Raw genomic sequence first — 23,581 nt, forward strand, 5'->3', positions numbered from 1 at the left:
TCATGCAGGTCCGTCTGAGGCCCAGAGAGGGTATGGAATTTCCATGCAGCCACAGAGCAAATGGACAACCAAGGCAGGGTGTCAAGCTTGGCTCAGGGTTGATTGCACACTTCAGCATGCCCAGCCACAAAGTCCAGCTGCTTCTCAGTCCCTGTCTGCCTCATTCCGGGCCTGTGCCCATCCCCAATTCCTCTGCCCCCACTACCTAACCAAATGACTGTGATCTACCTTTCAAGTCGCCTAGTGTCCTGCCTTCATGTGACATTGCTTAGGCCCAGTAAGCAAGAGAAGGGCCAGCGGAGAGCTACAAACAGCAGGTGCCCACACTGGCCACACCACTTCTGCAGGCCCTGCCTGAGGCAGGCCTCTTTTTTTAGAGATGGCTTTTAACACCCACAGTGGTAGGCGTAGCCTGCGTGTGACCAGGAGGGAGCACGTGGATTCCCCGCTTCTTTGTTTTCTTAAGAGATGGGGTTTTGCCTTGTAGTCCAGGCTAGCTCCTTGTGTTCTGGGCTCACAGGCATGTTCCACTGTAACTGGAACACACTCTGCCAACTGAGCTGTAGCCCTGGCCTTCAGATCCCATGTCCTTATACCCCCACACCCATCAATGAGACCTTAGGGAATGTTCCCTGCACCCAATAGCTACAACACTGGAGACGTCCTACAGCTGGCAGTGTGAATCCTGTGTTTTATCTTCCATGTATTCCCGCACAGTCCAGTACCCAGGAGGCCTCAGGCGCACCAAGCGTCTTCTGCTCTGAACAGGCCAGGCTGCTGTGCTGGCTCCCTCCTCTGGGCATTTGACCGTGCTGCTTCCTCTGGAACACTCTACCTCAGAGCGTCTTTCTTGGCTCTCAGAAATGGCATCTCCCTCAGAAGGTTATACCCCAGCTTTAGTCTGAAAAAGGGGGCCTCCTCAGTGTTTCCATTGCTGCTCCCACACCCAGCACCCAGTCCCCAGGTCTGTGCCCGTGTCTCCAGCCCTACAGAGCCCCTCAGTGCTGGTGGGATTTAACAAAGACGATTTAGCTTAATCAGATCAGCAGGGCCCAGCTAGTGCCAGCAGCACATAGTAGGCCCAGCCCGCTCAGCTTGGCCACACTAAGCCACCTTTGAAGCCCAGGAGGCAGGATAGGGAGGCTCCTGGTCGTCAAGAGAAGCCAGGCTGCCAGGGAAGCTCTGCTCTGGGTCACACCCACCTCTGGGTGACTGCCAGTCTCCCTGCCAGAAACCGCAGGCTGGGTCTGGGCTGCCCGGAGTTCGGGCCACAGGGCTCAAGACGCCGTGGGTCAGATCTGCAAAGGGGCTTTGCTGGACGCTTCTAGTCTCTACAGGCCCCTGGGGGTGGGACAGGGGCCCTGGCAAGGCTGGGGCTGCTGTGGCAGTGGCTTGGGCTGGAGGACTTTCTTCCTGGGAGCTGAGCCGAGAGGCTCCTGCCGGCTTGTCCTCAGCTCTTGGCACTGGCGGTGGCTTGGGCTTCACACACTGTCAGACGCCTCCTTGGTGGCCTCAGTGGCCTCACGTTCAGGTAACTGGGCTCATTCTTGGGACTATGGGGAGGAGAGTGGGCACTACAGGTGGGGTGTGTGTGTGTGTGTGTGTGTGTGTGTGTGTGTGTCTGACCGTCCATCTATGTCTCTCTCTCTCTCTCTCTCTCTCTCTCTCTCTCTGTACCTAGTAGAACCTTCTAGAACATAAAGACTCAGGTCTTGCCTCCCAGGTTTGAAGCTGGCTTCCCGAGGGACACGGTGACATGAGGGGCACCCCACTGACCCATCTTCTGGCCATCTCCTTCCTCTGCCTACCCTCAATGGTAAGGGATCCTGGTCTTTTAAAGTAGAATTATGGGTGGACAGATATGTGGTTACAAGAGGACCCTTGGTGGGACCCTACACTGGGTACAGTCTGGTCCTCCCTGGGCTCAGACCGTCGTTCCTTGCAAGTTCTGCTGTGTGACCTCAGGCACGTGAGCCTCGGCCTCAGCGGAATGGGTACAAGGATCCTCTGGGGAGATCAGTGAGGAGAATTGCCCCGAGCCAAGATGAGTGTCCAGAAGAGGACAGTGATCAGGCAGGGACCCCCAGTCTCCTCCGCAGAGAGCAGAGAGTAAGAGTTGCGTAACCAGGGCAGGGATGGATGCTGGGGTCCGATTACAAAGCACAGAGTGCTGGCCCTCGGGTGGTCGGTGACCCTCTGACCCTGGTCAGAGAGAACAGGAGACATCTGTGGGTAATGTCCCTCAGTGTCATGTGGAACACTTTTAACGGACTTCTGTATAGTTCCACTTTGCCACCCACTCACAACAGTCTTATAAGTCTTTTAATCAAATGAGACTCAGAGAGGGTGAGCAATTGCCCCAAAGTCACACAGCAAAGAACACGAGATGAGTAGCATGATGGAACCTGGGACCTCCCAGGTTCTGAGGAGACCTCCCACCCCAACCTGGGCAATGCTTCACACTAAATGCTGACTTCCCAGTAACATGGATCTGGGGCTCCAAGAGGTCTCCCTGACAAGGTCAGAACCAGCCGGCTTCCAGTCTTGGAAAGGATGCTGGAGTGGGTGACTTCGTCTCCTGGGCTCCAGGGAGAGAGAGGGGCTCTGAGAGACCGAGGAAGAGAGACCTGGAGCTAGGTGATTGGCACCTGGCACAGAAACCCGGGGATGCAGCCATGGGGAGTTGTGAAGCCACATCCTTCACGGGGGTGGGGCAGGAGTGAGTTCACAGGGGTGGGGCAGGAGTGAGTTCACGGGGGGGGGGCAGGAGTGAGTTCACGGGGGGGGGCAGGAGTGAGTTCACAGGGGTGGGGCAGGAGTGAGTTCACGGGGGGGGGCAGGAGTGAGTTCACGGGGGGGGCAGGAGTGAGTTCACGGGGGGGGGCAGGAGTGAGTTCACGGGGGGGGGCAGGAGTGAGTTCACGGGGGTGGGGCAGGAGTGAGTTCACGGGGGGGGGCAGGAGTGAGTTCACGGGGGGGGGCAGGAGTGAGTTCACGGGGGGGGCAGGAGTGAGTTCACGGGGGGGGGCAGGAGTGAGTTCATGGGGGGGGTAGGAGTGAGTTCATGGGGGGGGTAGGAGTGAGTTCATGGGGGGGGCAGGAATGAGTTCACGGGGGGGCAGGAGTGAGTTCATGGGGGGGGCAGGAGTGAGTTCACGGGGGGGGGGCAGGAGTGAGTTCACGGGGGGGGGGGCAGGAGTGAGTTCCAGGTCTTCCGGGCAGGCTGCGGGCTCCTGGCTCTGGACTGGGGTCGGGACAGGGATCCTGAAAATAGTGAAACTGTTGGGACAGCTTGAACATGGGGACATGGTGGTTAGCAAGGGCATAGGGGAGGAGGGGGCCGGAGGATGGCGGGGGTATCTCTTCCATAGGCCAGGCAAGAACATGTACCCTGTCTTGTCACTACCCTTTAACAAACGAGTAAACCGAGGCAGAGGCTGAGCTGCTAATAGAAGAGTCCCTAGAGGGTAACGGGTAGGCACAAGAGTTAAGTCTGGGCTCTGGCTTCCCAGAAACCTCCTTTCTGGTCCTATCCACCAGGTAATCACTTCTTGCTTTTGACCTGTTTTGCCATTATTGTTTTGGACTTCATTTTTAAACCAGCAGCTTCTGTAGCCCCGTCTGGCCTGGAACTCACTGTATAACTCAGGCTGAGTTCCAACTTGAGGCAATTCTCCTGCTTCGGTCTCCCAAGTGTCAGTTCATCATCTTTAAACCAGACAAGCTACCCAACCTCCCAGAAGAGTGCTACACAGACAGCTTCTCCACACAGCACCCAGAGTAACCGGTATCACTAGTGGGTTGTGCTGGGGGTCAGGACCTGGAGAAGCTGGGTGCTACCGGGGCCTGAAGCCGGCCTGGGGCTCAGTATAGGCTTATTTCCTGCTCAGCCAGTCCTGGTCAGCCAAGGGAGTTAAAACCCTGTTCTGAACATCTCTCCTCTTTCCTCACAGGCCAGCTCCAAGTGAGGTACCCCAGAATGTATTATATCCCATATTGAGGTTACACAGAAGGCTTGGAGAGGTGACAGTGTGTGTTCTTTATAAGCTCCCAGAGACTGCTGGTCCTAGAACGCTTTGGAACCTGAAATTCTGCAGAGTACCCTGCAAAATTTAGGTGGGAGCTTCTGGTCAAAGACAGGCAGCTACTCTGTGGCGGCCCCTGCTGGTCACAGTGAGAACTTCGGGTCCTGGAAAGTAGGGTTTGGGGACTCTGGGTCCAGGGGCGGAGGACAAGATGCCCCTCCCACCTTAGGTAAAGGGATCACTGCCTCTTTGGGCCAATCAGGAGGTTTGGGGTCTTTAGTTTTCTCTTCCTAAATCACAAATCCTCCACATAAGACCATCTACTCTGCTAAAGAGTGAGTGACCTCCACCGCTGGGGCAGACAGTCAGGAGCATCTTGAGTGGTACCTCCCTCGTGGTCCTCACCCCCTAGGAAGCCCATGGCATCTGACACTTCATCTAGGTATTTTTGTCCTGGGTGGGAGGCACAGTTGTGTCTTTGGGGGAAGTCTTGGCCCTGCAATGAATGGGTATTGAGCCCCTGGTTAGGATTTTGCCTGTTCCAGGAGAAGTCTGCTTCTCTGGTGTAGTGATATTTCATTTGTATTTTAGTAAATAAAGCTTGCCTGAAGATCAGAGAGTAAAACAGCCACACTGATCAGCCATACAGACCAGGCAGCGGTGGCACACACCTTTAATCTCAGCAGCTACTCTAGTTTGCCATAGAAATCGGACGGTAGTGGTGCATGCTTTTAATCCCAGCACTAGAGAGGAATATAAAACAGGAGGAGGCAGCTCTCACTCACAGTCTCATTCCGAGATTCCTGGAGGCTGGATCGACATTTTCGGACTGAGGTCAAGGTAAGAGTCTGTGGCTGGCTGCTTTGCTTTTCTGACCTTCAGGTTGAACCCCAATTTCTGTCTCTGGGTTTTTTAATCATGCTACAGTCTGGGGCCACGAGTCCACATCAGGGAGGTGGTCTTGGCACAGCTCCCAGATCTAGCTATGGGCAAACACTTTTTCCCCTTTGGAGTCAATTTCCCCATCTGTGCAGGGAGGTGGGGAGTGGGGATGGGATGGAGGTGTGGGGGTGGGGAGTTGGGCTGGGTTGTGCCAGAGAGTCTGTGAATCTAGCTGAAGCTAGAAACTTCTAGATAGCTTATTAAGTAGAGCGCAGATCCTGCCTCGGTGACTTCTAGTTGAGCCCTGGTGGCCTGGGAATCTGTATTTTCCCTTTCCTGACTGATCTGACATGCACTCAGGGCTGGGCTGTGTGGTTTCTTCGCCCTGAGGGTAAGCACTCACCCAGGAAGTCTTGGCTTCCCTTCTCACTCCTCAGGCTCTCGCTCTTGCTTTCCGGTGAGTTCCTAGGTTAGCCTCCATTGTGATGAGCAAAGATGACCACCAGCGTCAACCACACTCAGGAGGCTGGGGAGACGGCTCAGTGGGTGGGTAAATGGCTTGCTGTGCAAGCGTGAGGACCCGAGATCGATCCCCAGCACCCGCACGTAACAGCCAGGCACAGTGGGGCACACCTGTACCCCCAGTGCTGATGGTGCAGAGATGGACAGGTCCTCAGGGTTCACTTGGCAACCTAGCCAATTGGTGATCATCAGGCACAGTGAGAGACCTTGTCTAGAGAGAGAGAGAGAGAGAGAGAGAGAGAGAGAGAGAGAGAGAGAGAGAGAGCTGGGTAATGATAAGGACAGAGGCAGCCGTGGGGTGGTGATCTCTTCACATTTACACACATACATGTGCACACCACACATACATGTGTCCCCACCCCCCGCAAAAAAAATATGGCTGACTTACCCATGCTCAGGGGTTAGTGACATCATCCCTGCTTTCTTTTACACGTGAGGAAAGCCAGGTTTGGAGAACTCAAGGAACTCTCAGGGAACTCCACCAACATGGCAGAGCCTAGAACTGAAACTCTGGCCTGGGGTCCTTGCTCCAGAGCACAGTGTCATGCTTCCTCTTAGGAGCACCCTCAGATGGCCCTGGTTCAAGGCTGGTTCTGTGTGACCCCAAGGCCAAGCTACGGATCCCATGCTGTCTGATTTGGCCACGAAGTGACCGGTTGTGAAAGTCTCAATACCTGCCGTGATAGTCAAAGCTAAGTGAGGTCTCTGTCTCCTCAGGTGTGTGCCCAGCTGTGCCCAGCGTCCTGTACTTGTCCCTGGACACCACCCCAGTGCCCACCGGGGGTGCCCCTGGTGCTGGATGGCTGTGGCTGCTGTCGAGTGTGTGCACGGAGGCTGGGGGAGTCCTGTGACCATCTGCATGTCTGCGACCCCAGCCAGGGCCTGGTGTGTCAGCCTGGGGCAGGCCCCAGTGGCCGGGAGGCCCTGTGCCTCTGTAAGCAGGTTTTCCAGACTAATGGTGGGGGTGGGGGTAGGGGTTGTCAAGGCCAAGGGTTCAGAGCCAAGTGGAGCTCGGCTCTCTGTGTCTCTCTGACCTCGCTTTAGGCTCTGTGTTCATTCAGCTCAGCTGATGACCCAAGGCCTCCTGGGCCCACTCCCTGTTTCTTCCCTCTTGCCCTCTGCTGGGACTTCCCTGGTGATTTCAATCCACACCCATCCAAATCACAGCCAGTTCCAAAGCTGGGCCAATTGCTACCCCAAGGCCAATCACAGCCCTGTGGGGAGCAAGAGCACAGCCTCCAATGGGGAATGGTGTGTGCCCCCACCAAGGCTGGTCACTCACTGTTCGTGCCCCATAGTCCCGTTGCATCAGTTCTACACACAGGGAAACTGAGGCTCAGAGCTAGCCTGCTCTATGCCCTCCAGCCTGTCCCATCTTCAAGCATTCCCTCCATTCCCTACTGGGAACCGTGGGCTGCGGTGAGAACCCCAGTGCTGTTTCCTATTGGTATTGGATGTGTGACATTCCTCACGGGTCTCAGGCCTGGGTGTCCTCTGACACTTTGGGGCAGGGCCAATGTTGAGGGAGGCTCTCTGTGGCCTGACAGTTGGCAGCACCCTCTGGACCTATGAGGTGCCAGAATCAGCTACCAGTGGTGATCTTGCCAAGGTCACCAAAGAGCGAAATTGCACCTTGGGCTGAAGAACTTTAGAGAAACAGAGAAGGGTTAGATTTTTATGATTCATCTATTTCATATAAGTGTGTTTCACACTTGGACAAAAATGACCTCATCTGCTCCCTTTCTTGCTCCTCTTCTCGGCTCCAGCCACACTGGCCTTGAGCACCCAAGTGGCGCTCTCCACCTCAGGGCCTTCACCCTGGCCGTTCCTCTACCCTCATCCTTTCCCTGATACACACATGGAAAGCTCCCTCTCTGCCTTCACACCCCACTCACACGCTACATCATCCATGAGGCCCTGTCACCACCTAGTTAAGATACTGCAATTCCTCTCTAGTCCCTTGCTTTCTCCCGGCCCCATCACCAGCCGGCCCAACCTCATTGGCTGTGTTTGTTTTCACTGGAGTGCTCCACAGAGGAGGATGTTTGTCCATTTGCCCACATAGCCTGAATTACAACTGCTTGGCACATGGCCTAGGCCACTGTAGGTGCTCAGCAAATATTTGGGCATCACGTGGCTGACGGCAGAGGGTTCTAGTGGGGCGGGCAGTAACAGGAGCCCTTCCCTTGAGTCAATCCTGTGGGAAAATGCTTTAAAAGCTGGCTTTACCTTACCCTTAACACTGAGGAAAGAGCCTAATGTGCCCGTTTTGCAGGCGAGGGAGCTCAGCTCAGAGAGGCTCATGCCACTTACACAGGTCGCACAGCTTGCAAGTGGTGGAAGGGGAAAAACAGTAACTCTGGGATGACTTCCAGAGGGGAGAAGGGACGTTGAGAGCCCCCGGATGGCAAGCCTGTGCCTTGTGCTCAGGGGAGTCTGGGGACCTCAAGTGAAGACTGCTGTCATGTGTGGGTAGGGGAATCCTGAGATGGTTCATGGGGTTTGCAACCTCAAGGCGTCTCTCACAGTGCATCTACCCTGCTGAGGGGTTGGCTGCCCAGCCCCACTTGGCCACACCCAGCCAGCTCACCGCTGATGACCTCCAAGGTGCCAGGAATGCTTGCTAAAATTATCATCCTCCAGTTGACTAAATGCGCCTCTGTTTACCAGGTCGTCCTGGCAACTGGGGGCCCAAAGCAAAGCAGCAGAGGTCAGGTGGTGTGTGCATGTGTGATGGACGTGTGTGTACGCATGTGTGTGCGTGTGTGTGTGTGTGTGTGTGTGTGTGTGTGTTAGAGTGAGCCCAGAAGTAGCAAGACCAGGTAGGGAGCAAGATACAGCTACCTGAGCAGTTCCTAGGAAACCATTGGCAACATGGCCCAGGCCAGAAGGTCCAATCTTTGTATCCAAGGCATTGATCTGGAGGCAGTGGGGACAGGGTCTGATACAATCATCCTCTCAGAAGATTATGGGTATGCGAAGAAGAGTACTCTGGGCTCCAGCTCTCCAGGCAGGTGGTGATGGGGCCGGCCACTTGGAGGATTTAAGTAGCAACTACTGAGCCCCATGGCCAGCGAGTTAAGCCTTGGCAGACAGTGATGACCCCACATAGGAAGAGGACAGACGCGATGCTACCTGAAGCCCCAGGTCCAGTGTGCTTTATGGCTAACTACTAAATATCACTAATTTCACAGGGTCTCCAGCCCAGGCTGGCCTTGAACTTCTGAATCCTTGCCATCCCCCCCCTCCCCGAGTGCTAGGATTACAGGAGTGCCACCAAGCATGCTACCACACTGAGTTCATACATTGCTAGAGGTTGAGTTCAGAGCCATGAGCAGCCAGGCAGGCACTGTACCCACCCACTGAGCCACACCCCTTTACCCAGGCTTCATTTTGTCAGATTAATTATAATCATGATTTCATTTAGTCTATGACACACTCTGAAATAAGAGCCAATGTATAATCTTTTTCATGTAAACTGGTGCAAGAAGTGAAATTACTTGGTCCATGGGGTCCAAGCCAGGCTTGCCGCCTCTCTGGCAGGCCCGTGGGGGAGGGGTCGGTGAAGAGACAGGGTGTCTGGCACTCTGGTCTCAGGCCCCAGAGCTGCTCTGCTTTCTCCTCCCTCCGCAGTGGAAGAGGATGACGGAAGCTGTGAGGTGAACGGCCGCAGGTACCTGGATGGGGAGACCTTTCAGCCCAATTGCAGGGTCCTCTGCCGCTGTGACGACGGTGGCTTCACCTGCCTGCCGCTGTGCAGCGAGAATGTGAGACTGCCCAGCTGGGACTGCCCACGCCCTAGGAGAGTAGAGGTGCCTGGCAGGTGCTGTCCTGAGTGGGTGTGCGACCAGGGAGCGAGGCCAAGGATCCAGTCTTACACGGCCCAAGGTGAGTGAGTGTAAGGTGGGCCCCGGCCACCAAGGCCTCAGCTGCTGGGGTTGGGGACGAGCGTTGGGATGCTGCAACAGTCTCCTGGAAACTGACAGAATAAGAGGCAACCACTTAAGAGATATGATTTCAACTAATAAGTCATTTAAAATAAAGTTTGAGGGACTTGAGCTATGACTTTGTATTTAAGAGCACTTGTTCTTGTAAAGGACCCAGATTCAGTCCCTAGCATCAATGTGGCGACACATAACCTTCTGTAAGTCTAGGTCCAGGGGATCTGATGCCCTCTTCTGACCACGGGGGACACCAGGCATGCACAAGGTGCACATATGTGTATGAGGAAAAATGTACATGGGTAGAATAAAAATAAATCTTTAAAAAAAAAGAGTTCTTGTTTAGGTGACAGAGTGGAGAGGAGGGAATGTTAGCCCTTGAGCCAAATTTGTGCATCTCACAGCAGTGGTATAAATAAAATAGCACAGATAATAAATATAGTATAGACTAATATAATATGACAAAATATAGATATACGTATAGAACATATATTTATGATACTTAATACATGTGGACAATTTACAATACTATGAATACATGATGATTTGGATTTAGTAAACGATTCGATAAAAACTGAACCAGGCAGGACTGGAGTTTGGGACACAGTCCAGGGCTAGGCAGAGATACAGACAAGACAGCTACATTCTTCGACCAACTCCTCAACTCTGGGATTTTGTTGCCCTGTTTCTTTAAAAGCATTATGGTTATCATATGAATTTGCCCTGGGAAGGTGCCCAGGAAGTAAGGACTGGTTCTGTGGATGCCACCACATGCAGAAGGCAGGAGACAGGGTGGGTTAAATACATGGACGCTACATTTCCATACTGATCTCTGGCCTTGCTTGCTGCGTGACTCTGAGAAAGTTGTTGACGTTCCCTGCCTCAGTTTCTCCAACTGGAAAGTGAAACTAATAAGAACCCCCACCTTTCAGGACTGTGGTGAGGACAAACTGAACTAGGACAAGTAAACAGGTTGTAAAGATGCCTGACACTAAGCCTGCATAAGTGCCCTGGCCACCATCATCCCTGTCAGGGATAAGACACAGCGAGTTAGGCACATGAGAGAAAGTCGTCCAGCTCACAGTATGTATTCCACACCCCCATAGTACTTGGAATTGAACCCAGAGCCTTGTACACACCAGGCAAATGCTCTACCACTGGGCCATGCTGCCAGCCCTTCACTTACATAGTAAAAGTCAAGATAAAAGCTCTACCTGCCACCTGACTTCCACTGTGTGTACATGCATAGGGCCATGAACATACTAGCAGCTGGTCCTCTATATCCGTGGATTCAGCCAGCTGCTCATCAAGGATAGTTTTGTCATTGGGTTCGTACTGAGCCCGTGCAGACTATTTTATGCATGAGGCTCTTCCTTAGCAAAGGTGGTTTCACAACTCTTCAGTAACGTTTCCCCATTTTAGCTAGCCTTAGTGACCTGGACATGACCTGTGTTTCTAGGTGTGTATGTGGGTTCTGTGCAAACACTGCACCATTTGTACAGGGGTGCCGGCACCCTCACATCTTAGCACCCTTGAGCAGTCCTTGATCCAACGCCCGCTTCTCTGACACATAAACATGACACCTGTGCATTCAAAGCAGGGTTTTCATCATCAGCGCCAGTGACGTCTGGGATGAGTTTCTCATAGTTTGGGGTTGTTGTGAATATTGTGGGATGCAGAAAGATAACTTGGCCTCCACACTCTAGATGTCAGCAATACCCCCCCACCAAACAAACAAACAAACAACAACAACAAAAAAAATCCCTTGTATACACTGACCATGACAACTGAGAAATCTCTCTAGAGTTTGCCAGATGTGCTCTTGCTCCTCGGGGCTAGAAGGAAGAACATCAGACATCAGAAGTGAACGGGGAAGGTAGAGCCAGGTCATGGCCAGCCTGTTATCTGGGCCGTTCTTGCCACCAGGCGTGTGCCTGTATGATGCCCTGTATTAGAGGGTAGGAAGGTGAGAAAAAAGGAAGATGGTGGTTTTTAGTCGTCTCGTGATGGATGTCTGCGGGGTGCACTGTGCTTAGATTCCCCAGCCATTGCTTAATTTCATCCCCAATGTCGGGAAGTTTAGGAAGAAACTAAGGCTGAGTCTCACCAGGGTCCCTGTGAGGGCTAGCAGGGGAGCAGACTTGTCTGTGGAGTCCTGACTTTTCCATGTTCACCCTCTTCTTTCTAACCCCCAGGACACCAACTTTCTGGCCTCGTCACTCCTGCATCTGCTGATGTCGCCTGTCCCACATGGAGCACAGCCTGGGGCCCCTGCTCAACCACCTGTGGGCTGGGGATAGCCACCCGCGTATCCAACCAGAACCGATTCTGCCAGCTAGAGATCCAGCGCCGCCTGTGTTTGTCCAGACCCTGCCTGGCTGCCGGGAGTCGCAGCTCATGGAACAGTGCCTTCTAGAGCCAGCTGGAGATGGAGATACAGAGCCTGCCATTCTCAGCAGGTGTCCCTAGGACCTGGCCCTGGACTGATGGTAGATGCCCCTTTCCATGCTCTTGGCTGCAGTTAACTGTCCTGGTTAGGTTCCTCGTCCGGGGCCACTGAGGGTTGCCTGTTCTGTCTGAGGTAGGTGGAACAAATGACCGACTCCATTAATCTAACACAGCCTGGGATTCTGACCCAGGCTTCTGGGCTCTCCTGGCTAGTTCCTTATCAAATATGCACACGGGACAGCTTTCTTTCCAACTTCACCATACAGAAAAAGACCACAGAAAGGATCTTGAAAGTTAAGTCTTTAACTGGGCAAGTCTCACCACCATGCCGGGGACAATAGGGGTGAGGGGACACCAGGAAGCAGATTGCCTGAAACTCCCAATTCCCTTCTTGGACTTCTGTGCACTTGTTCCCAAAGCAAGATTATGGGTGGGCTAGTGAGTCTGGCTCCCCTCGTCTGAGAACACCTTACCTGTCTGGGAGGAGTTCAGTGGCAGAATTCTCTGTGAAAGTGAAGAGATGAAGTCATACTGTCCCGAGGAGCGTCAGCAAGATCCGTGAACTTTACTCTGTATTTGTAAGAATGCAGATTTCCTAAGCACTCAAAAAGCATGAAGTTCACAGCTCCATACTCCAGCAGGCCAGGCCTCTTCATCATGAGGAAGACGAGGGAAAGTGGAGTGTCCTTTGGAGGATAGGGCCAGCCTGGAATAAAAAGCCAAGCCACATGCGGAATTTTGTTTGGTGTCCTGTGTTTTCCTGTCAAAATAAAAACAAAAACAGAAACAAACCCCCACCTAAATATAAACTTTACATCCTCTCCCGTGGTCCACTTTGTGTTTATTTTGAAAAGAGAAGTGCGGGCTGGGGAGACAGCCTCGTTGGTAAAGTGTTTGTTGGGAAAGCGTGAGAACCCAGGATGAATCCCTGGAACTTACATACAAAAGCCAGATATGGTGGGGCTCACTCATGATACCTGTACTGGGGAGTCGGAGGCAGGAGGATCCCTGGGGCTCAAAGGCCAGTCAGCATAGCTTACTTAGTAAGTTCCAGGCCAATGAGAGATCCTGTCTCAAAAAACAGTGGACAGCTTCTAGGGAAAAATGACTGAGGTTCTACACACGCACACATTCATAGACACACAAGTGCACATGCACACACATACAACACACACATACACATACATGAATACCACAAACGACAAATAATTTTTTTTTCAAGACAGGGTTTCTCTGTGTAACAGCCTTGGCTGTTCTGGAACTTGCCTTGTAGACCAGGCTGGTCTCAAACTCAGAGATCCACCTGCCTCTGCCTCCTGAGTACTGGGACTAAAGGCATGAGTCACCACACCCAGCAACAAATACTTTTTAAACTGGTGCTATCATCAAGGTCTAGCTAGACAGTCAGAGAAGTCTCTGGTCAATGTGGTGGTACATGCCTCTCATCCCAGAACTCCAAGGAAGAGGCAGGTAGATGGATCTTTGTGGGTTTGAGGCCAGCCAGAGCTATCCAGTGAGATCCTTGTTCAAAAACTAAAAGCTAAACAACAATAATAGTCTTTGTTCTTAAACAGTGATTTTTTCCCTATAAAATTTTGTTGAGATGTATGTAATTCATGCAGTTAAATGTACAAACCACAAACCTGTTGAGCCTTCACAACTGTGCACCCTGCAACCAACACCTCCATCCAGGTATTAAATGTTCCCATCACCTCAGGACAGCCCTGCTCTTCCTGCTGCCCCCTCTGGTGATCTGACGAGCCTGTTCTACCTGATCTCCATCTCCACAGGAGTGAGTTTTGCCTGTTCCTGAGCATCACACATTCGAAGCCACACACTCTTTAACGACTGACGTGTCCCACTCAACAGAATAAAAAAAAGAAGAAACATTCAGTATAGGTACCGAGTCTGTCTGAGAAGCTGGGAAGAGAATCAGGTTCAGCACCACACCTGGAAGTGAAAGCAGCCTCCGCTGGCAGGACAAGGTTGCCAAGCCCAAAGCTGGCTTGAAGGCAAGAGGAGGAGGCCCCCTCACCAAACAGGGAGGGGAAGGGCAGCCTTTGTGATTCTGTGTGGTCAGAATGATGGAGGCAGAGCCAGGAGCCCTCCCTGTGTGCGAAGAGATGGCACTGGGCTCAGAGATGAATGATCTTCTGACCTTCCTCCAGCAGGCTTTCCTAGCTGAGCTTCCTGGACCTGGCTGGCTGAACCCCAGGAAAATGTCTGCACTCCCTTGCTTAGTGCTGGGTTGGAGCAGCAGGGGAACTGCGTGCTATTAACCCATTGCTCTCTGGAGACTCCTTCTCTGTCCCTATGGCTGAAGCTCCCAGCATGGAGCCAGACTCTGTGGACTGGGGCACTCCATCTTCCTGCATGTTGAGGGAGATAATGAAGGTGGGGCTCCCTTAGCGGAAGGGAAGGCAGAGAGAGCTCCCTGGCCTGACAAGATGCCCAGCCCCCTCCCTGTCTTAATTGGCAATAACTCTAGAGAATCTGGCCCTCCAGACCTTACCCTGGGGTTGGCACCAGGATGGTGTCATTGTCTAGAGAGCACGTGCTGTGTCCTGGTGCCCCTGTCTGTGACCTTACGACCTGGGAGATACTTGACAGAGCTCCTGCTCTGCAGAGGGGACGCTGAAGCTGGAGAAGTAAAATTCAGCTGCAATCAGGGCTGGGAGGCTCGGAACCAGCTGGACCCACAGCCTGTGCGCTCTGTCCTCCACCCATCTCTCTCCTCTCCTTTTCTCTCCTTCCCCTCTATCTTTTCTCTTCTCGTTTTTAATCTACCTCTTCTCTCCCCTCTCCCTTCCTCCCAATTTGTCTTTTTCCTCCTCTTCCCTCTCTCCCTTCCTTCCTCCCCCCTCCCTCTCTCTTTCTTTTTTTCTTTCTTAACTTTAACTAAACTATTAACTATCCAGAGCTCATGTGGTCATTTGTCAACTGTTCAAGAACAGCCTTCCCCTCCACCTGCATCTGGTCCGAGCAGGATCGTGCATTTCCTTAGTCTTCTGTTCCCTCCCCACTTTGCTAAAAATCTGTGTATTATTAGTGGTTTCAAACGGGCTTTGGTTAGAGGAATCAGTAACATGGTGCTGCCCCCTAGTGATATTTGTAAGCATGAAGAGTGGAGAGGCTGCCAGCTGATGAAGTCCTGGAACTAGAAGTCACTGCCGCCCCCTATCGCCCAGTTGCAAAAGCGCAGCCTATTTGGAGATGGTGCCCCAAGCTTCAACGTGAGGTGGTGACAGAGGTAGCTAGTTTCCCCCTCCCCTTCTGGGGGAGAGTATTTTGTTGTTTTTTTATTTGTGCTGAATGTGTTATTTAATCACCAGGCCCTGAGGCAGGGTACCTTGTCTGACCCCACTGTGAAAGCCTTCTCCCATTGGTCACACTGAACATCCAGGAATACCTCTGTAAGCACAATCATGGCTAAGTCACTCTCTTAAAGCCCTCTGGGACCCTGAGATAAACCTGCACCTGATTGGAACAGATTCCTATGACTCCCAGGCCTTTTGTGTCTTCCATATCTTCTGTGCCGAGCACCCCCATGGGTGTGGCGTCCCCTCTTGTCCAGATTCTCCCCTCTAGGCCTTTCTCCAGGCTGCCTGCTCTGACCAGGATGGCTCTGGATAGTCCTTGTGACTCTTGGTCTCACTTTTCTGAGGCAAAACTCCTCTGGCTTCCAACTAGATAAAGAACAGACCCATGTAACTAGTGATTGACAGGTTAAGGAGTCAGGGAGAGAAAGACAGTAGGAGCAGAGGGAGGGTGGAATGGAACACACAGCCATGACTTTTGGGGGAATTATAAGGCAACAAATAGACAGATATTATCACTTAATGCCATCCGGAGAGCTGGCACGATTTTACCAGGGGTCTCACAGTTGGTACATTGCAGGCTCAGGACCTAAACCTGTTCCCTCACTCTAGAAACTTGCCTTTGACTTCACTACATATGCTGACGGAACCAGACCAAGAGGAGGAAACCAGTAGGATGTTTCCAAGAAGGGCCTGCAGGTGAGTCTTGGAGCTTTCGGGAACATAAGGTTCTTGGTACCTTGTGTTTGACCTCAGCTGTAAGTCAGACTTCATCTAGGAACCTGAGCTATTAGAAGTCCCACTCAGAAGTCTGTTGTGTATGTATCATCTAATTTGACTGTCACACAACTTACCTGGTGTGTTCATAGGGTGATGCTCGCTGCCTTAATAAACCCAGCAAGCATTCTGAAGGGATGGCAGCTTCCCTTCACGTGATGCTCCTGGCCACTTACATGGTGACCCACCATTTCCCAGGGATGGAGAAGTCCCCCTGTTCTCTAGAGGTCATGCCTGGAACCTACACTCTAACTTGCACTCCATCAGTGATGCTTACCCCATAATCACTTGTGGCTGTAAGACAGGCTGGCAGATGAACTGTCTTGCTGGGCAGGTGTCTCCCAGAGTCAACACCACACTATGGAGTCTTTGTTAGCATTAGGGTGACAACAAAATTCTCGTTAGTAGTCTGTTTAAACAGCTCACCGGGCTAACTGGTGCTCTCCAGGCAGTTTGAATGGGACACTCCAGCCACACGCCTGCTGAGTGGCCAGCAGGCCATTCTCTGGCACCCTTGTTCCCTCTGGCTTCCTGCCATCAAATTGCATGCTTGCCAAGAGTTCGTCGGGTTTGTTTCCAAACTGGTCTGCACCAGCCACACTGGGTTTTGTAAAGAGGCAATTGAATTAGCCGTCCCATAAACTGGTGAAACATGAGCACAAAGGGAAGCAATTTTGCTTTTTAGGAAAGCTCGATAAAGACCTGTGGTTTAAAAGCTACTTTACGTCGGGCTTGGAAGAAACAACTCCGAAAGCTCTGGAAAGAAATATCCAGGAGGCAACTGGAGTGACAGCTCAGTGGATAAAAGCATATGCTGTTCTTAAGAGGTCCCAGGTTTGATTCCTAGCACCATGCCAAGTGGCTCACAACTGCCTGTGACTCCAGCTCCAGGAAGTCCAACGTCTCTGCAGGCACCTGCACTCTTGTGTGCACACACATGCATGCACACACGCACATACACACAATTAAAATAATAGAAATAACTTTAAAAGAAAGACCCACACGAGTGTAGAGGATTCTGCTTTCCAGCTGTTCCATCAGTCGCCTGCCAGTCCCTGGGCGTCCTTCACATATGGGGGGCAATGTGTAAAGCTCGTGAACTGGGCTAAGCCCCCTCCTCTGTGATGTTCTTGGGGCCGTGTGTGTGTGTCCCATTCTGTGCTGAGCACCCAATTGTCATTCTCTGCACTTTGATCACTTATGATTCTCCAGCTTAACTATGGCTACTGCAGAGAGAAGCTTCTCTGACCGAGGCTGAGAATAGCACTAATCTATGGAAATAAGCATAAATATTTAGAAGGGAGCTTGGCAACATGTTGGATACATGTTGGGTACAACAGTAGTGTGTTTCCTCTAGAACCTCTTGAGCCGTGCTTTTGGCCAGGTTTACAGTACCAAGCATGAATTTCTTCCTGTGGATCAGGCCTCAAATGCAATTCAAAAGCAGTTGGTTGCTGCCGTAACTTTCATGCCACTGTTGTTACAGTGGGCAGGCAAAGTGCCTGGCAAGGCAGTGTTGTAGGATACAGGGTTGACAGCAGATCAATCCCACTGATGGCTTTTCTCCCCTAGAAAGCCTGCATAGCCCCTCTGTCCTAAAGAGACACAGCAGGCAGGGAGTTTTCATGTCGGTCCCAGCTTTGCGTCTCTGTGTCCTGCAGCCAAAACGTGCTGTGTCTTCTGAAGCAGCGTCTTAACATCTGGTTCTGCTTGGCAGTTAAGAGCAATAGCAACAGTCTGTGTTGTTTTGGGGATTTCTGAGGCCTTCCTGATCAATAACCTATGCCTGATATTTTTATTTAATAACCTAAGTGTTCCAGTGGGAGCATTGTCCACAGATGCAGGGTATCCGTGTTCAGACCCATTCTATATTTTAATAATTTGTAATTAGTTTATGAAGCAGTAGGTTTCCATACTGGTTTTCAGGAAGTCTTTAGTCTTGGTTAACCCAGTCTCTCTTCTCTAGGGTGGAATCAAAGTGCCTAGCCCACGGCCTTGCTTTGAGGATTAACTAAAGGCACGTCTGGCAGGGTGGGTCATACAAAGGGCTTAGCCCACGGCCTTGCTTTGAGGATTAACTAAAGGCACATCTGGCGGTGGGTCATAAGAATGCTAAAATCCAGGTGTGATGATACATGCCTGTATTCTTAGCACTCAAGAGGCTTAGGTGAGAGGAGTGTGAGTTTGAGGTCAGTCTATACCACATAGAAAGGTGTGTGTGTGTGTGTGTGTATGTGTGTGTATGTGTGTATATATGTGTGTGTATGTGTGTGTGTATGTATGTGTGTGTTTGCGTGTGTGTGTGTGTGTGTGTGTAATATTTAACTAGGCAAAGATGTGCTGCCTTTGTTTAATTATGTAAAGGTGTGCTGCTTTGTTTACGCTGCATTTGTTTAACTATGTAAAGCTGTTTCACCTTGCCTGCCTAAGGCACCAGATTGGTCTAATAAGAAGTTAAACAGCCAATAGCTAGGCAAAGGAAGGATACAAGGGGCTGGCATGCAGAGAGAAAAAGGGAGGCAGCCAGCCAGCAGTCAGCCAGCTGGGGGCTAGCCAGCCAGATTTGGAGGAAGCAGGAAAGCAGATTGGACAGTAATTAGATGAGGTAAATAAGCCTTGGGGCAGCACATAGATTAATAGAAATGGGTTAATTTAAGCTATATAAAAAAAAGCTAGGGCTGGAAAGATGGCTCAGAGATTAAGAGCATTGCCTGCTCTTCCAAAGGTCCTAAGTTCAATTCCCGGCAACCATATGGTGGCTCACAACCATCTGTAATGGAGTCTGGTGCCCTCTTCTGGCCTGCAGGCATACACACAGACAGAGTATTGTTTACATAATAAATAAATAAATATTAAAAGAAAAGCTAGCTAGAAACAAGCCTAAGCTAAGACAGAGCATTCATAATTAATAATAAGTCTGTGTGTCATGATTTGGCAGCTGGTGGCCCAAGAAAGACAGCTACATGTTTGTTTTTGATTTTTTTTTTTGAGACAGGGTTTCTCTGTGTAGCCTTGGCTGTCTAGGAATTCTCTTTGTAGAAGAGGCAGGCCTTGAACTCACAGAGATCCGCTTGCCTCTGCCTCCCGAGGGCTGGAACTAAAGGCGTGCACCACCACTGCCCTCTGAAGAGCAGAAGGTTTAATATCTCCATTAACCTTACAGTAGCCATCCTCGTGCAGCTGAAAAGGAGCCTCGATGGCTCTTAGTAAATGGTCAGGGACAAGTGTCACCACTGCAGCCCTGGCTGAGACTACAAGCCAGAGAGGGGTCATGCGCACACAGTTGGCATCTGTCCCGCAGATAGCATCCTCATTCTGGGATGTCACCAGCATTCTGTGGTTAGTGAGATGCAGCCCAGATCCCTAAATGACAGTCAGGCTGCTGACAGGCCACAGCTGCTCTCTAAGGAGCTCCCAACGATGTCCCCTGGGGTGAGAACAGTCAATTCTGTTAAGAGAGACACATGGGGATCTTATCAAGGGGAATGCCTGAGCCTGCTGGCCTTCTGGAAAATCACAGAGCTTATTTAACTGAAAAAAAAAATCAATTTCCTCTGATCCCCAAAGCCCTTCAGAGTGAGCAACAAGGAAGGGCTGGGAAGAAACTGGCTGGATGGAGAGGGTGCCATCATTTGCTGGTGAGACCCTGTATTGAGCACATTTTATTTGATTCTCACAGGAATCCTATCAGGCAGATACCCTACCCACCTGCTGAGGCAGAGATGGGTAAACTGAGACTCAGAGAGATGAAATCACGTGCCTACGATGGGACCCAAGGTCTCAGATAACTATCTACTCCGTCCTGGTCCCGTGTATGACCTTAGATGAGTCCCCTTTCCTTTTCTGGGCCTCAGCTTCCTCTCTCCCAACATGGGAGTGGAAAGGCTGGCAGCTTTTAAGGAGCTCCCAGGCCTCACTGAAGGGCCGTGGGTATAATGCTAGCACCAGGGGTCAGAGGAAAATCACTAGGTCCCCTTAGGTTCCCAAGCAGGGGGAGCAGGAGGGTAGACAGAAGGAGGGAAGCTGGAAGGAACGCCTTGGGGAGTTGTTTTTGGTGTCTGCTCAGCTGACGACTTTTCAACCTGAGAAACACACATACACAAACCTAACCTCCTCCGGCTTAAAATAGAGCTGCTGAACCAAAAATGCCAAGCACAGGGCAGAGTCACCTGCCTGGCAGGGCCAGACAGTGCCTCCATGGCCCCAATTATACCCACCCTAGTGGGTACCTCTGACAAGGCACCCTCAGCTCTGTGACACCGGAGTCTCACAGTGTAGCTCCATCTACCAAAGCTCTCACAGCCATCACACAGGCGAAGAAAGCAAGGTCCCCAGTGACGTGGCTGGCAAGAGTGGTGTGCCCTTGGGACTCAGGCAGCTACATGTTCAAGTCCTGTCTCAGCCATGACCCCAGGGACTCGGCAGGTTGGCACCTTCTCTTTCCTGGCCTGTAGAGGCGACAGAGTGGCAATGCTGAGCACACACAGGACTCCAGAGTCTCTAGTCTCTCCTCTGTTTCTGAAAACTGAATTCCTGGCATCTGTGGATAGGCAGTTTTGAAGGGGGAGGAAACAAGACTACCAGCTCAGGGGCACCTGGGAAGCGGAACGCCACAGCGTCTGTCATGGTCCTTTGTGGGAAGCATTGGTATCTCCGTCCTCACAGGGGGAGACTGAAGTACAGAGAGGCAGAGATGTCCTACCTGCGGACGTGCGAGTAGAAAGTGGAGCAGTGGGAATTTAAACTCAAGTCTTTGTGGACCCCAGCTGTGCTCAGGAGCATCCTCATGAACTGCCCCACCCCATGACGAAGCTGCTCCCCAAGCCTGCTCTTCTCCAGCTCTTCTTGAGTGGAAGGGCCTGGTGCCCTGCCCCCACCCCGAGGATTCTGCCCAGGTTTCTGCTTCTCTAATGCAGAGAAGAATCAGAAAAACAAACTTGCTGATGCCCTTACTAAAAATAAAGTCGCGGCAACTGTGTTAGCTCTCCCGCGTCAGCAACCCGCTTCTGGGCCACTTGGCTGCCATCCTGACTCTCTGGGGGTTGAGGGCATGCAAATCTTTTTCTATTGGCACTGAGCCCCAATTCCACCCCAGAACTGAGGTCTTTCGGGCCAGGGTCTACTGAGTGTGATAGCGACAGTGGCTAAATGCCCCTAGGCAAATCCCGTTGGCAAGCAGGTGCTGCTCCCCAGCATTCTCCATTCAGCCTATGGCAGCTGTCAATCATCACAAACATGGAGACTTACCCCCACATCCAAAAATTTCCTTCTGGGGCTGAGAACAGAGAGAGTTCGTACAGTAAAGTGCTTGCTTCACAACCATGAGAACCTGAGTTCAATCCTCAGCACCCATTTTTTAAGTCAGGTGTGGTGGCATGAGCTTGTAATGCCAGCTGAGGAGGTCAAGTCAAGAGGATCTCTGGGGCAGGCTGGCTAGCCAGTTGCCGCAACTGGAGAGCCCCAAATCCTAAGGAGTGACCTTGTTCCAAGAAAGTAACAAGGTGGGTAGCTGCTGAGGAGTTGATGTCTGGGCTCTACACATGTGCACACACATGTGTACCTGCACATCCACCCCCACCCCCCAAAAGAACTTTCTGGTTCTTTCAATATGGGCCTTCATGGGCTAGAATAAAGCTGCCTGTATGTCCACATTTCTTTTTTCTTTAGACTAAGCAGGGATCCGTCCTCTTCCAACTTCTAGCTCCTGGATGTCACCCACCCTGCCTCATCTTGGGGGCCCCTCCTCCAGTGATCAGGTTGAGGAATTGCTTATGCTGCCCTCTCTCCGGCTGTCTCTCCTGCCTTTATCTCCAAGTACAGGGTCTTCTGTGGTGATGTTGGGCCCACCCAGAGATTTGAGATCATTCCCCATGTAGAGGCAAGCTGCTCAGCAACCAATGGTATCAGCATCCTCAGTTTCTCTTTGCCAGGCAGCCAGATATATTCGCAGACCCCAAGAATGAGGATGCTTTCACAGATCCAATGGATGAGGCATGGGTATCCTTGGGGGCTGTTCTATGAACTACCGCAGTTCCTATGAGATGGAAAAAAAATTAAAAACAAAAACTGTATTCTAAGCTAGGTGGTGGTGGTCCATGCCTTTAATCCCAGCACTTGGGAGGCAGAGGCAAGCGGATCGCTGTGGGTTTGATACCAGATGCCTGGTCTACAAAACGAGTTCCAGGACATCCAGAGCTGTTACACAGAGAAACCCTGTCTTGAAAAACAAAAAACGAACAAGCAAACAAACCCATCGTTCTATGGATGGTGAAACTGAGCCAACCCAAGCTCAGGAGGAAGCAATGAAGGTGAGCTGCTCTTAACTTGCACATGGAAGTTCTTATTTGACCTCACATTGCCACTAGGTGTGTGCTGCAAGGCAGGTCTGAGTGCTGGAGACCAGAGGATCATCCTGGGGTGTGGGATGCAAGGGTTATACTGCACTGGGAGGGATGGAAGATGGCAGGCACTCAGGCCTTTGGGGGCTCAGAGGAGACCACCTGAGGTGTCAGGAAACATGTGGCCAGGGTGTGAGCCAGCTGAGTTGGGGGGATTAAGCACATCAGTGTCTGTGTGGCACTTCTTGCTGCTACCTGGTCCCTGGCAGGGATGCAACAGATGTCCGCTGAGTGGGCTGGAGAGAAGGCTGTAATGAGTCAAGGGAGAGTTCATGCAGGAACTGAAAGTTGAGGGTGGCTGGGGGAAGCAAGGTGAGAGGTTTGGGGGAGGGTGCTCTCACTCTCTGCCACCTTTTCTTCCACATGGCAGTCCCTTGCTTTTTCTGAGGTGTGGTGGTGAGACATGATGCCAAGTAGCCCAGCCCGGACTCGAACTCCTGATCTACCTGCCTCCACCCCCCCCCCCCCGCAAGTGCTGAGTGTGGACTGTCATGCCTGCCTCTGATGCCCTCTTGAAAAACAAAAAGCAAACAAACAGATGATGGTGAAATTGTGTGTGTTTCTGCTTACGGCTTTTCCATGCTTTCCAGTTGTCCTGCAGATTCACCCTGGGATCTGGAAATGCGGTTCAGTGTTTAAGAGCACTGGCTGCTCTTCCAGAGGACCGAGGGTTCGATTCCCAAGCCCCCACATGGTGGCTCACAACTGGAGACTGTAACTCCAGTTCCAGGAGAACCTACGCCCTCTTCTGGCCTCCATGGGCCCTGTGCAAATGGTACACAGGAGTATATGTGTATATGTGTAGGCAAATATAAAATAAAAATTAAATTAAAAATGGATTTATAGAAGTCATTTCTTTCTGTTCCTCCTGTCTCTTCAGCCTGTATCCCAGTTCTCTAGACTCAGCTTCACTGCTGCTCCCGGTTGTCTCCTGTCACCAAATCACCTCCCTTTTGATTGTGGCCTGGATTTTGTCTCCCGGGTCACTCCTGGATGGCTTGGCACGCGCCTCTCCGAGCGCTATTTTTCTCCTCTATTACACATGTCTTACCTTATCTTTTTGTTCATTTATCATCCCTCCCTGCTTGTTGACATACCCGTTCTACTCCCACCGAGAATGGTAGGCACCAGAGGGCGCTTAGTAAACATTTCCTAGATGATAGACGGGAGGAAGAAAAGGGTGACTAGCCCCAAGTCTTAGGGCGAGCTCGGGATGGAGGCGGGCCCTCTGCACACCTGAGCAGGGCCTCTGCACCAGATGTCCCCGCGGG

General features: G+C 51.6%; 1 protein-coding gene across 1 annotated transcript; it reads left to right on the forward strand.

The window, feature by feature from the left end:
- Positions 1-1,251: 1,251 nt before the first annotated feature.
- Ccn5 (cellular communication network factor 5) lies at positions 1,252-12,639 on the forward strand. The gene is made up of 5 exons (XM_075962989.1): positions 1,252-1,531; positions 1,724-1,816; positions 6,147-6,363; positions 9,063-9,317; positions 11,566-12,639. Exons 2-5 carry the CDS (start codon positions 1,757-1,759, stop codon positions 11,784-11,786), a joined length of 753 nt encoding a protein of 250 aa, XP_075819104.1. The 5' UTR covers positions 1,252-1,531; positions 1,724-1,756; the 3' UTR covers positions 11,787-12,639.
- The last annotated feature ends 10,942 nt before the right edge of the window (positions 12,640-23,581 follow it).

Source organism: Microtus pennsylvanicus, chromosome 2 (genome assembly GCF_037038515.1).
Source record: "Microtus pennsylvanicus isolate mMicPen1 chromosome 2, mMicPen1.hap1, whole genome shotgun sequence".
Taxonomy (NCBI): Eukaryota; Metazoa; Chordata; class Mammalia; order Rodentia; family Cricetidae; genus Microtus; species Microtus pennsylvanicus.

What these genes read in the sequence shown, in the direction of transcription:
- Ccn5 (XM_075962989.1), top strand. Translation starts at nt 1,757, where the DNA reads ATGAGGGGCACCCCACTGACCCATCTTCTGGCCATCTCCTTCCTCTGC. An exon ending in TCCTCTGCCTACCCTCAATG is followed by an intron (nt 1,817 to 6,146) that starts GTAAGGGATCCT and finishes CTGTCTCCTCAG; the next exon opens with GTGTGTGCCCAGCTGTGCCC. An exon ending in CCGGGAGGCCCTGTGCCTCT is followed by an intron (nt 6,364 to 9,062) that starts GTAAGCAGGTTT and finishes CTCCCTCCGCAG; the next exon opens with TGGAAGAGGATGACGGAAGC.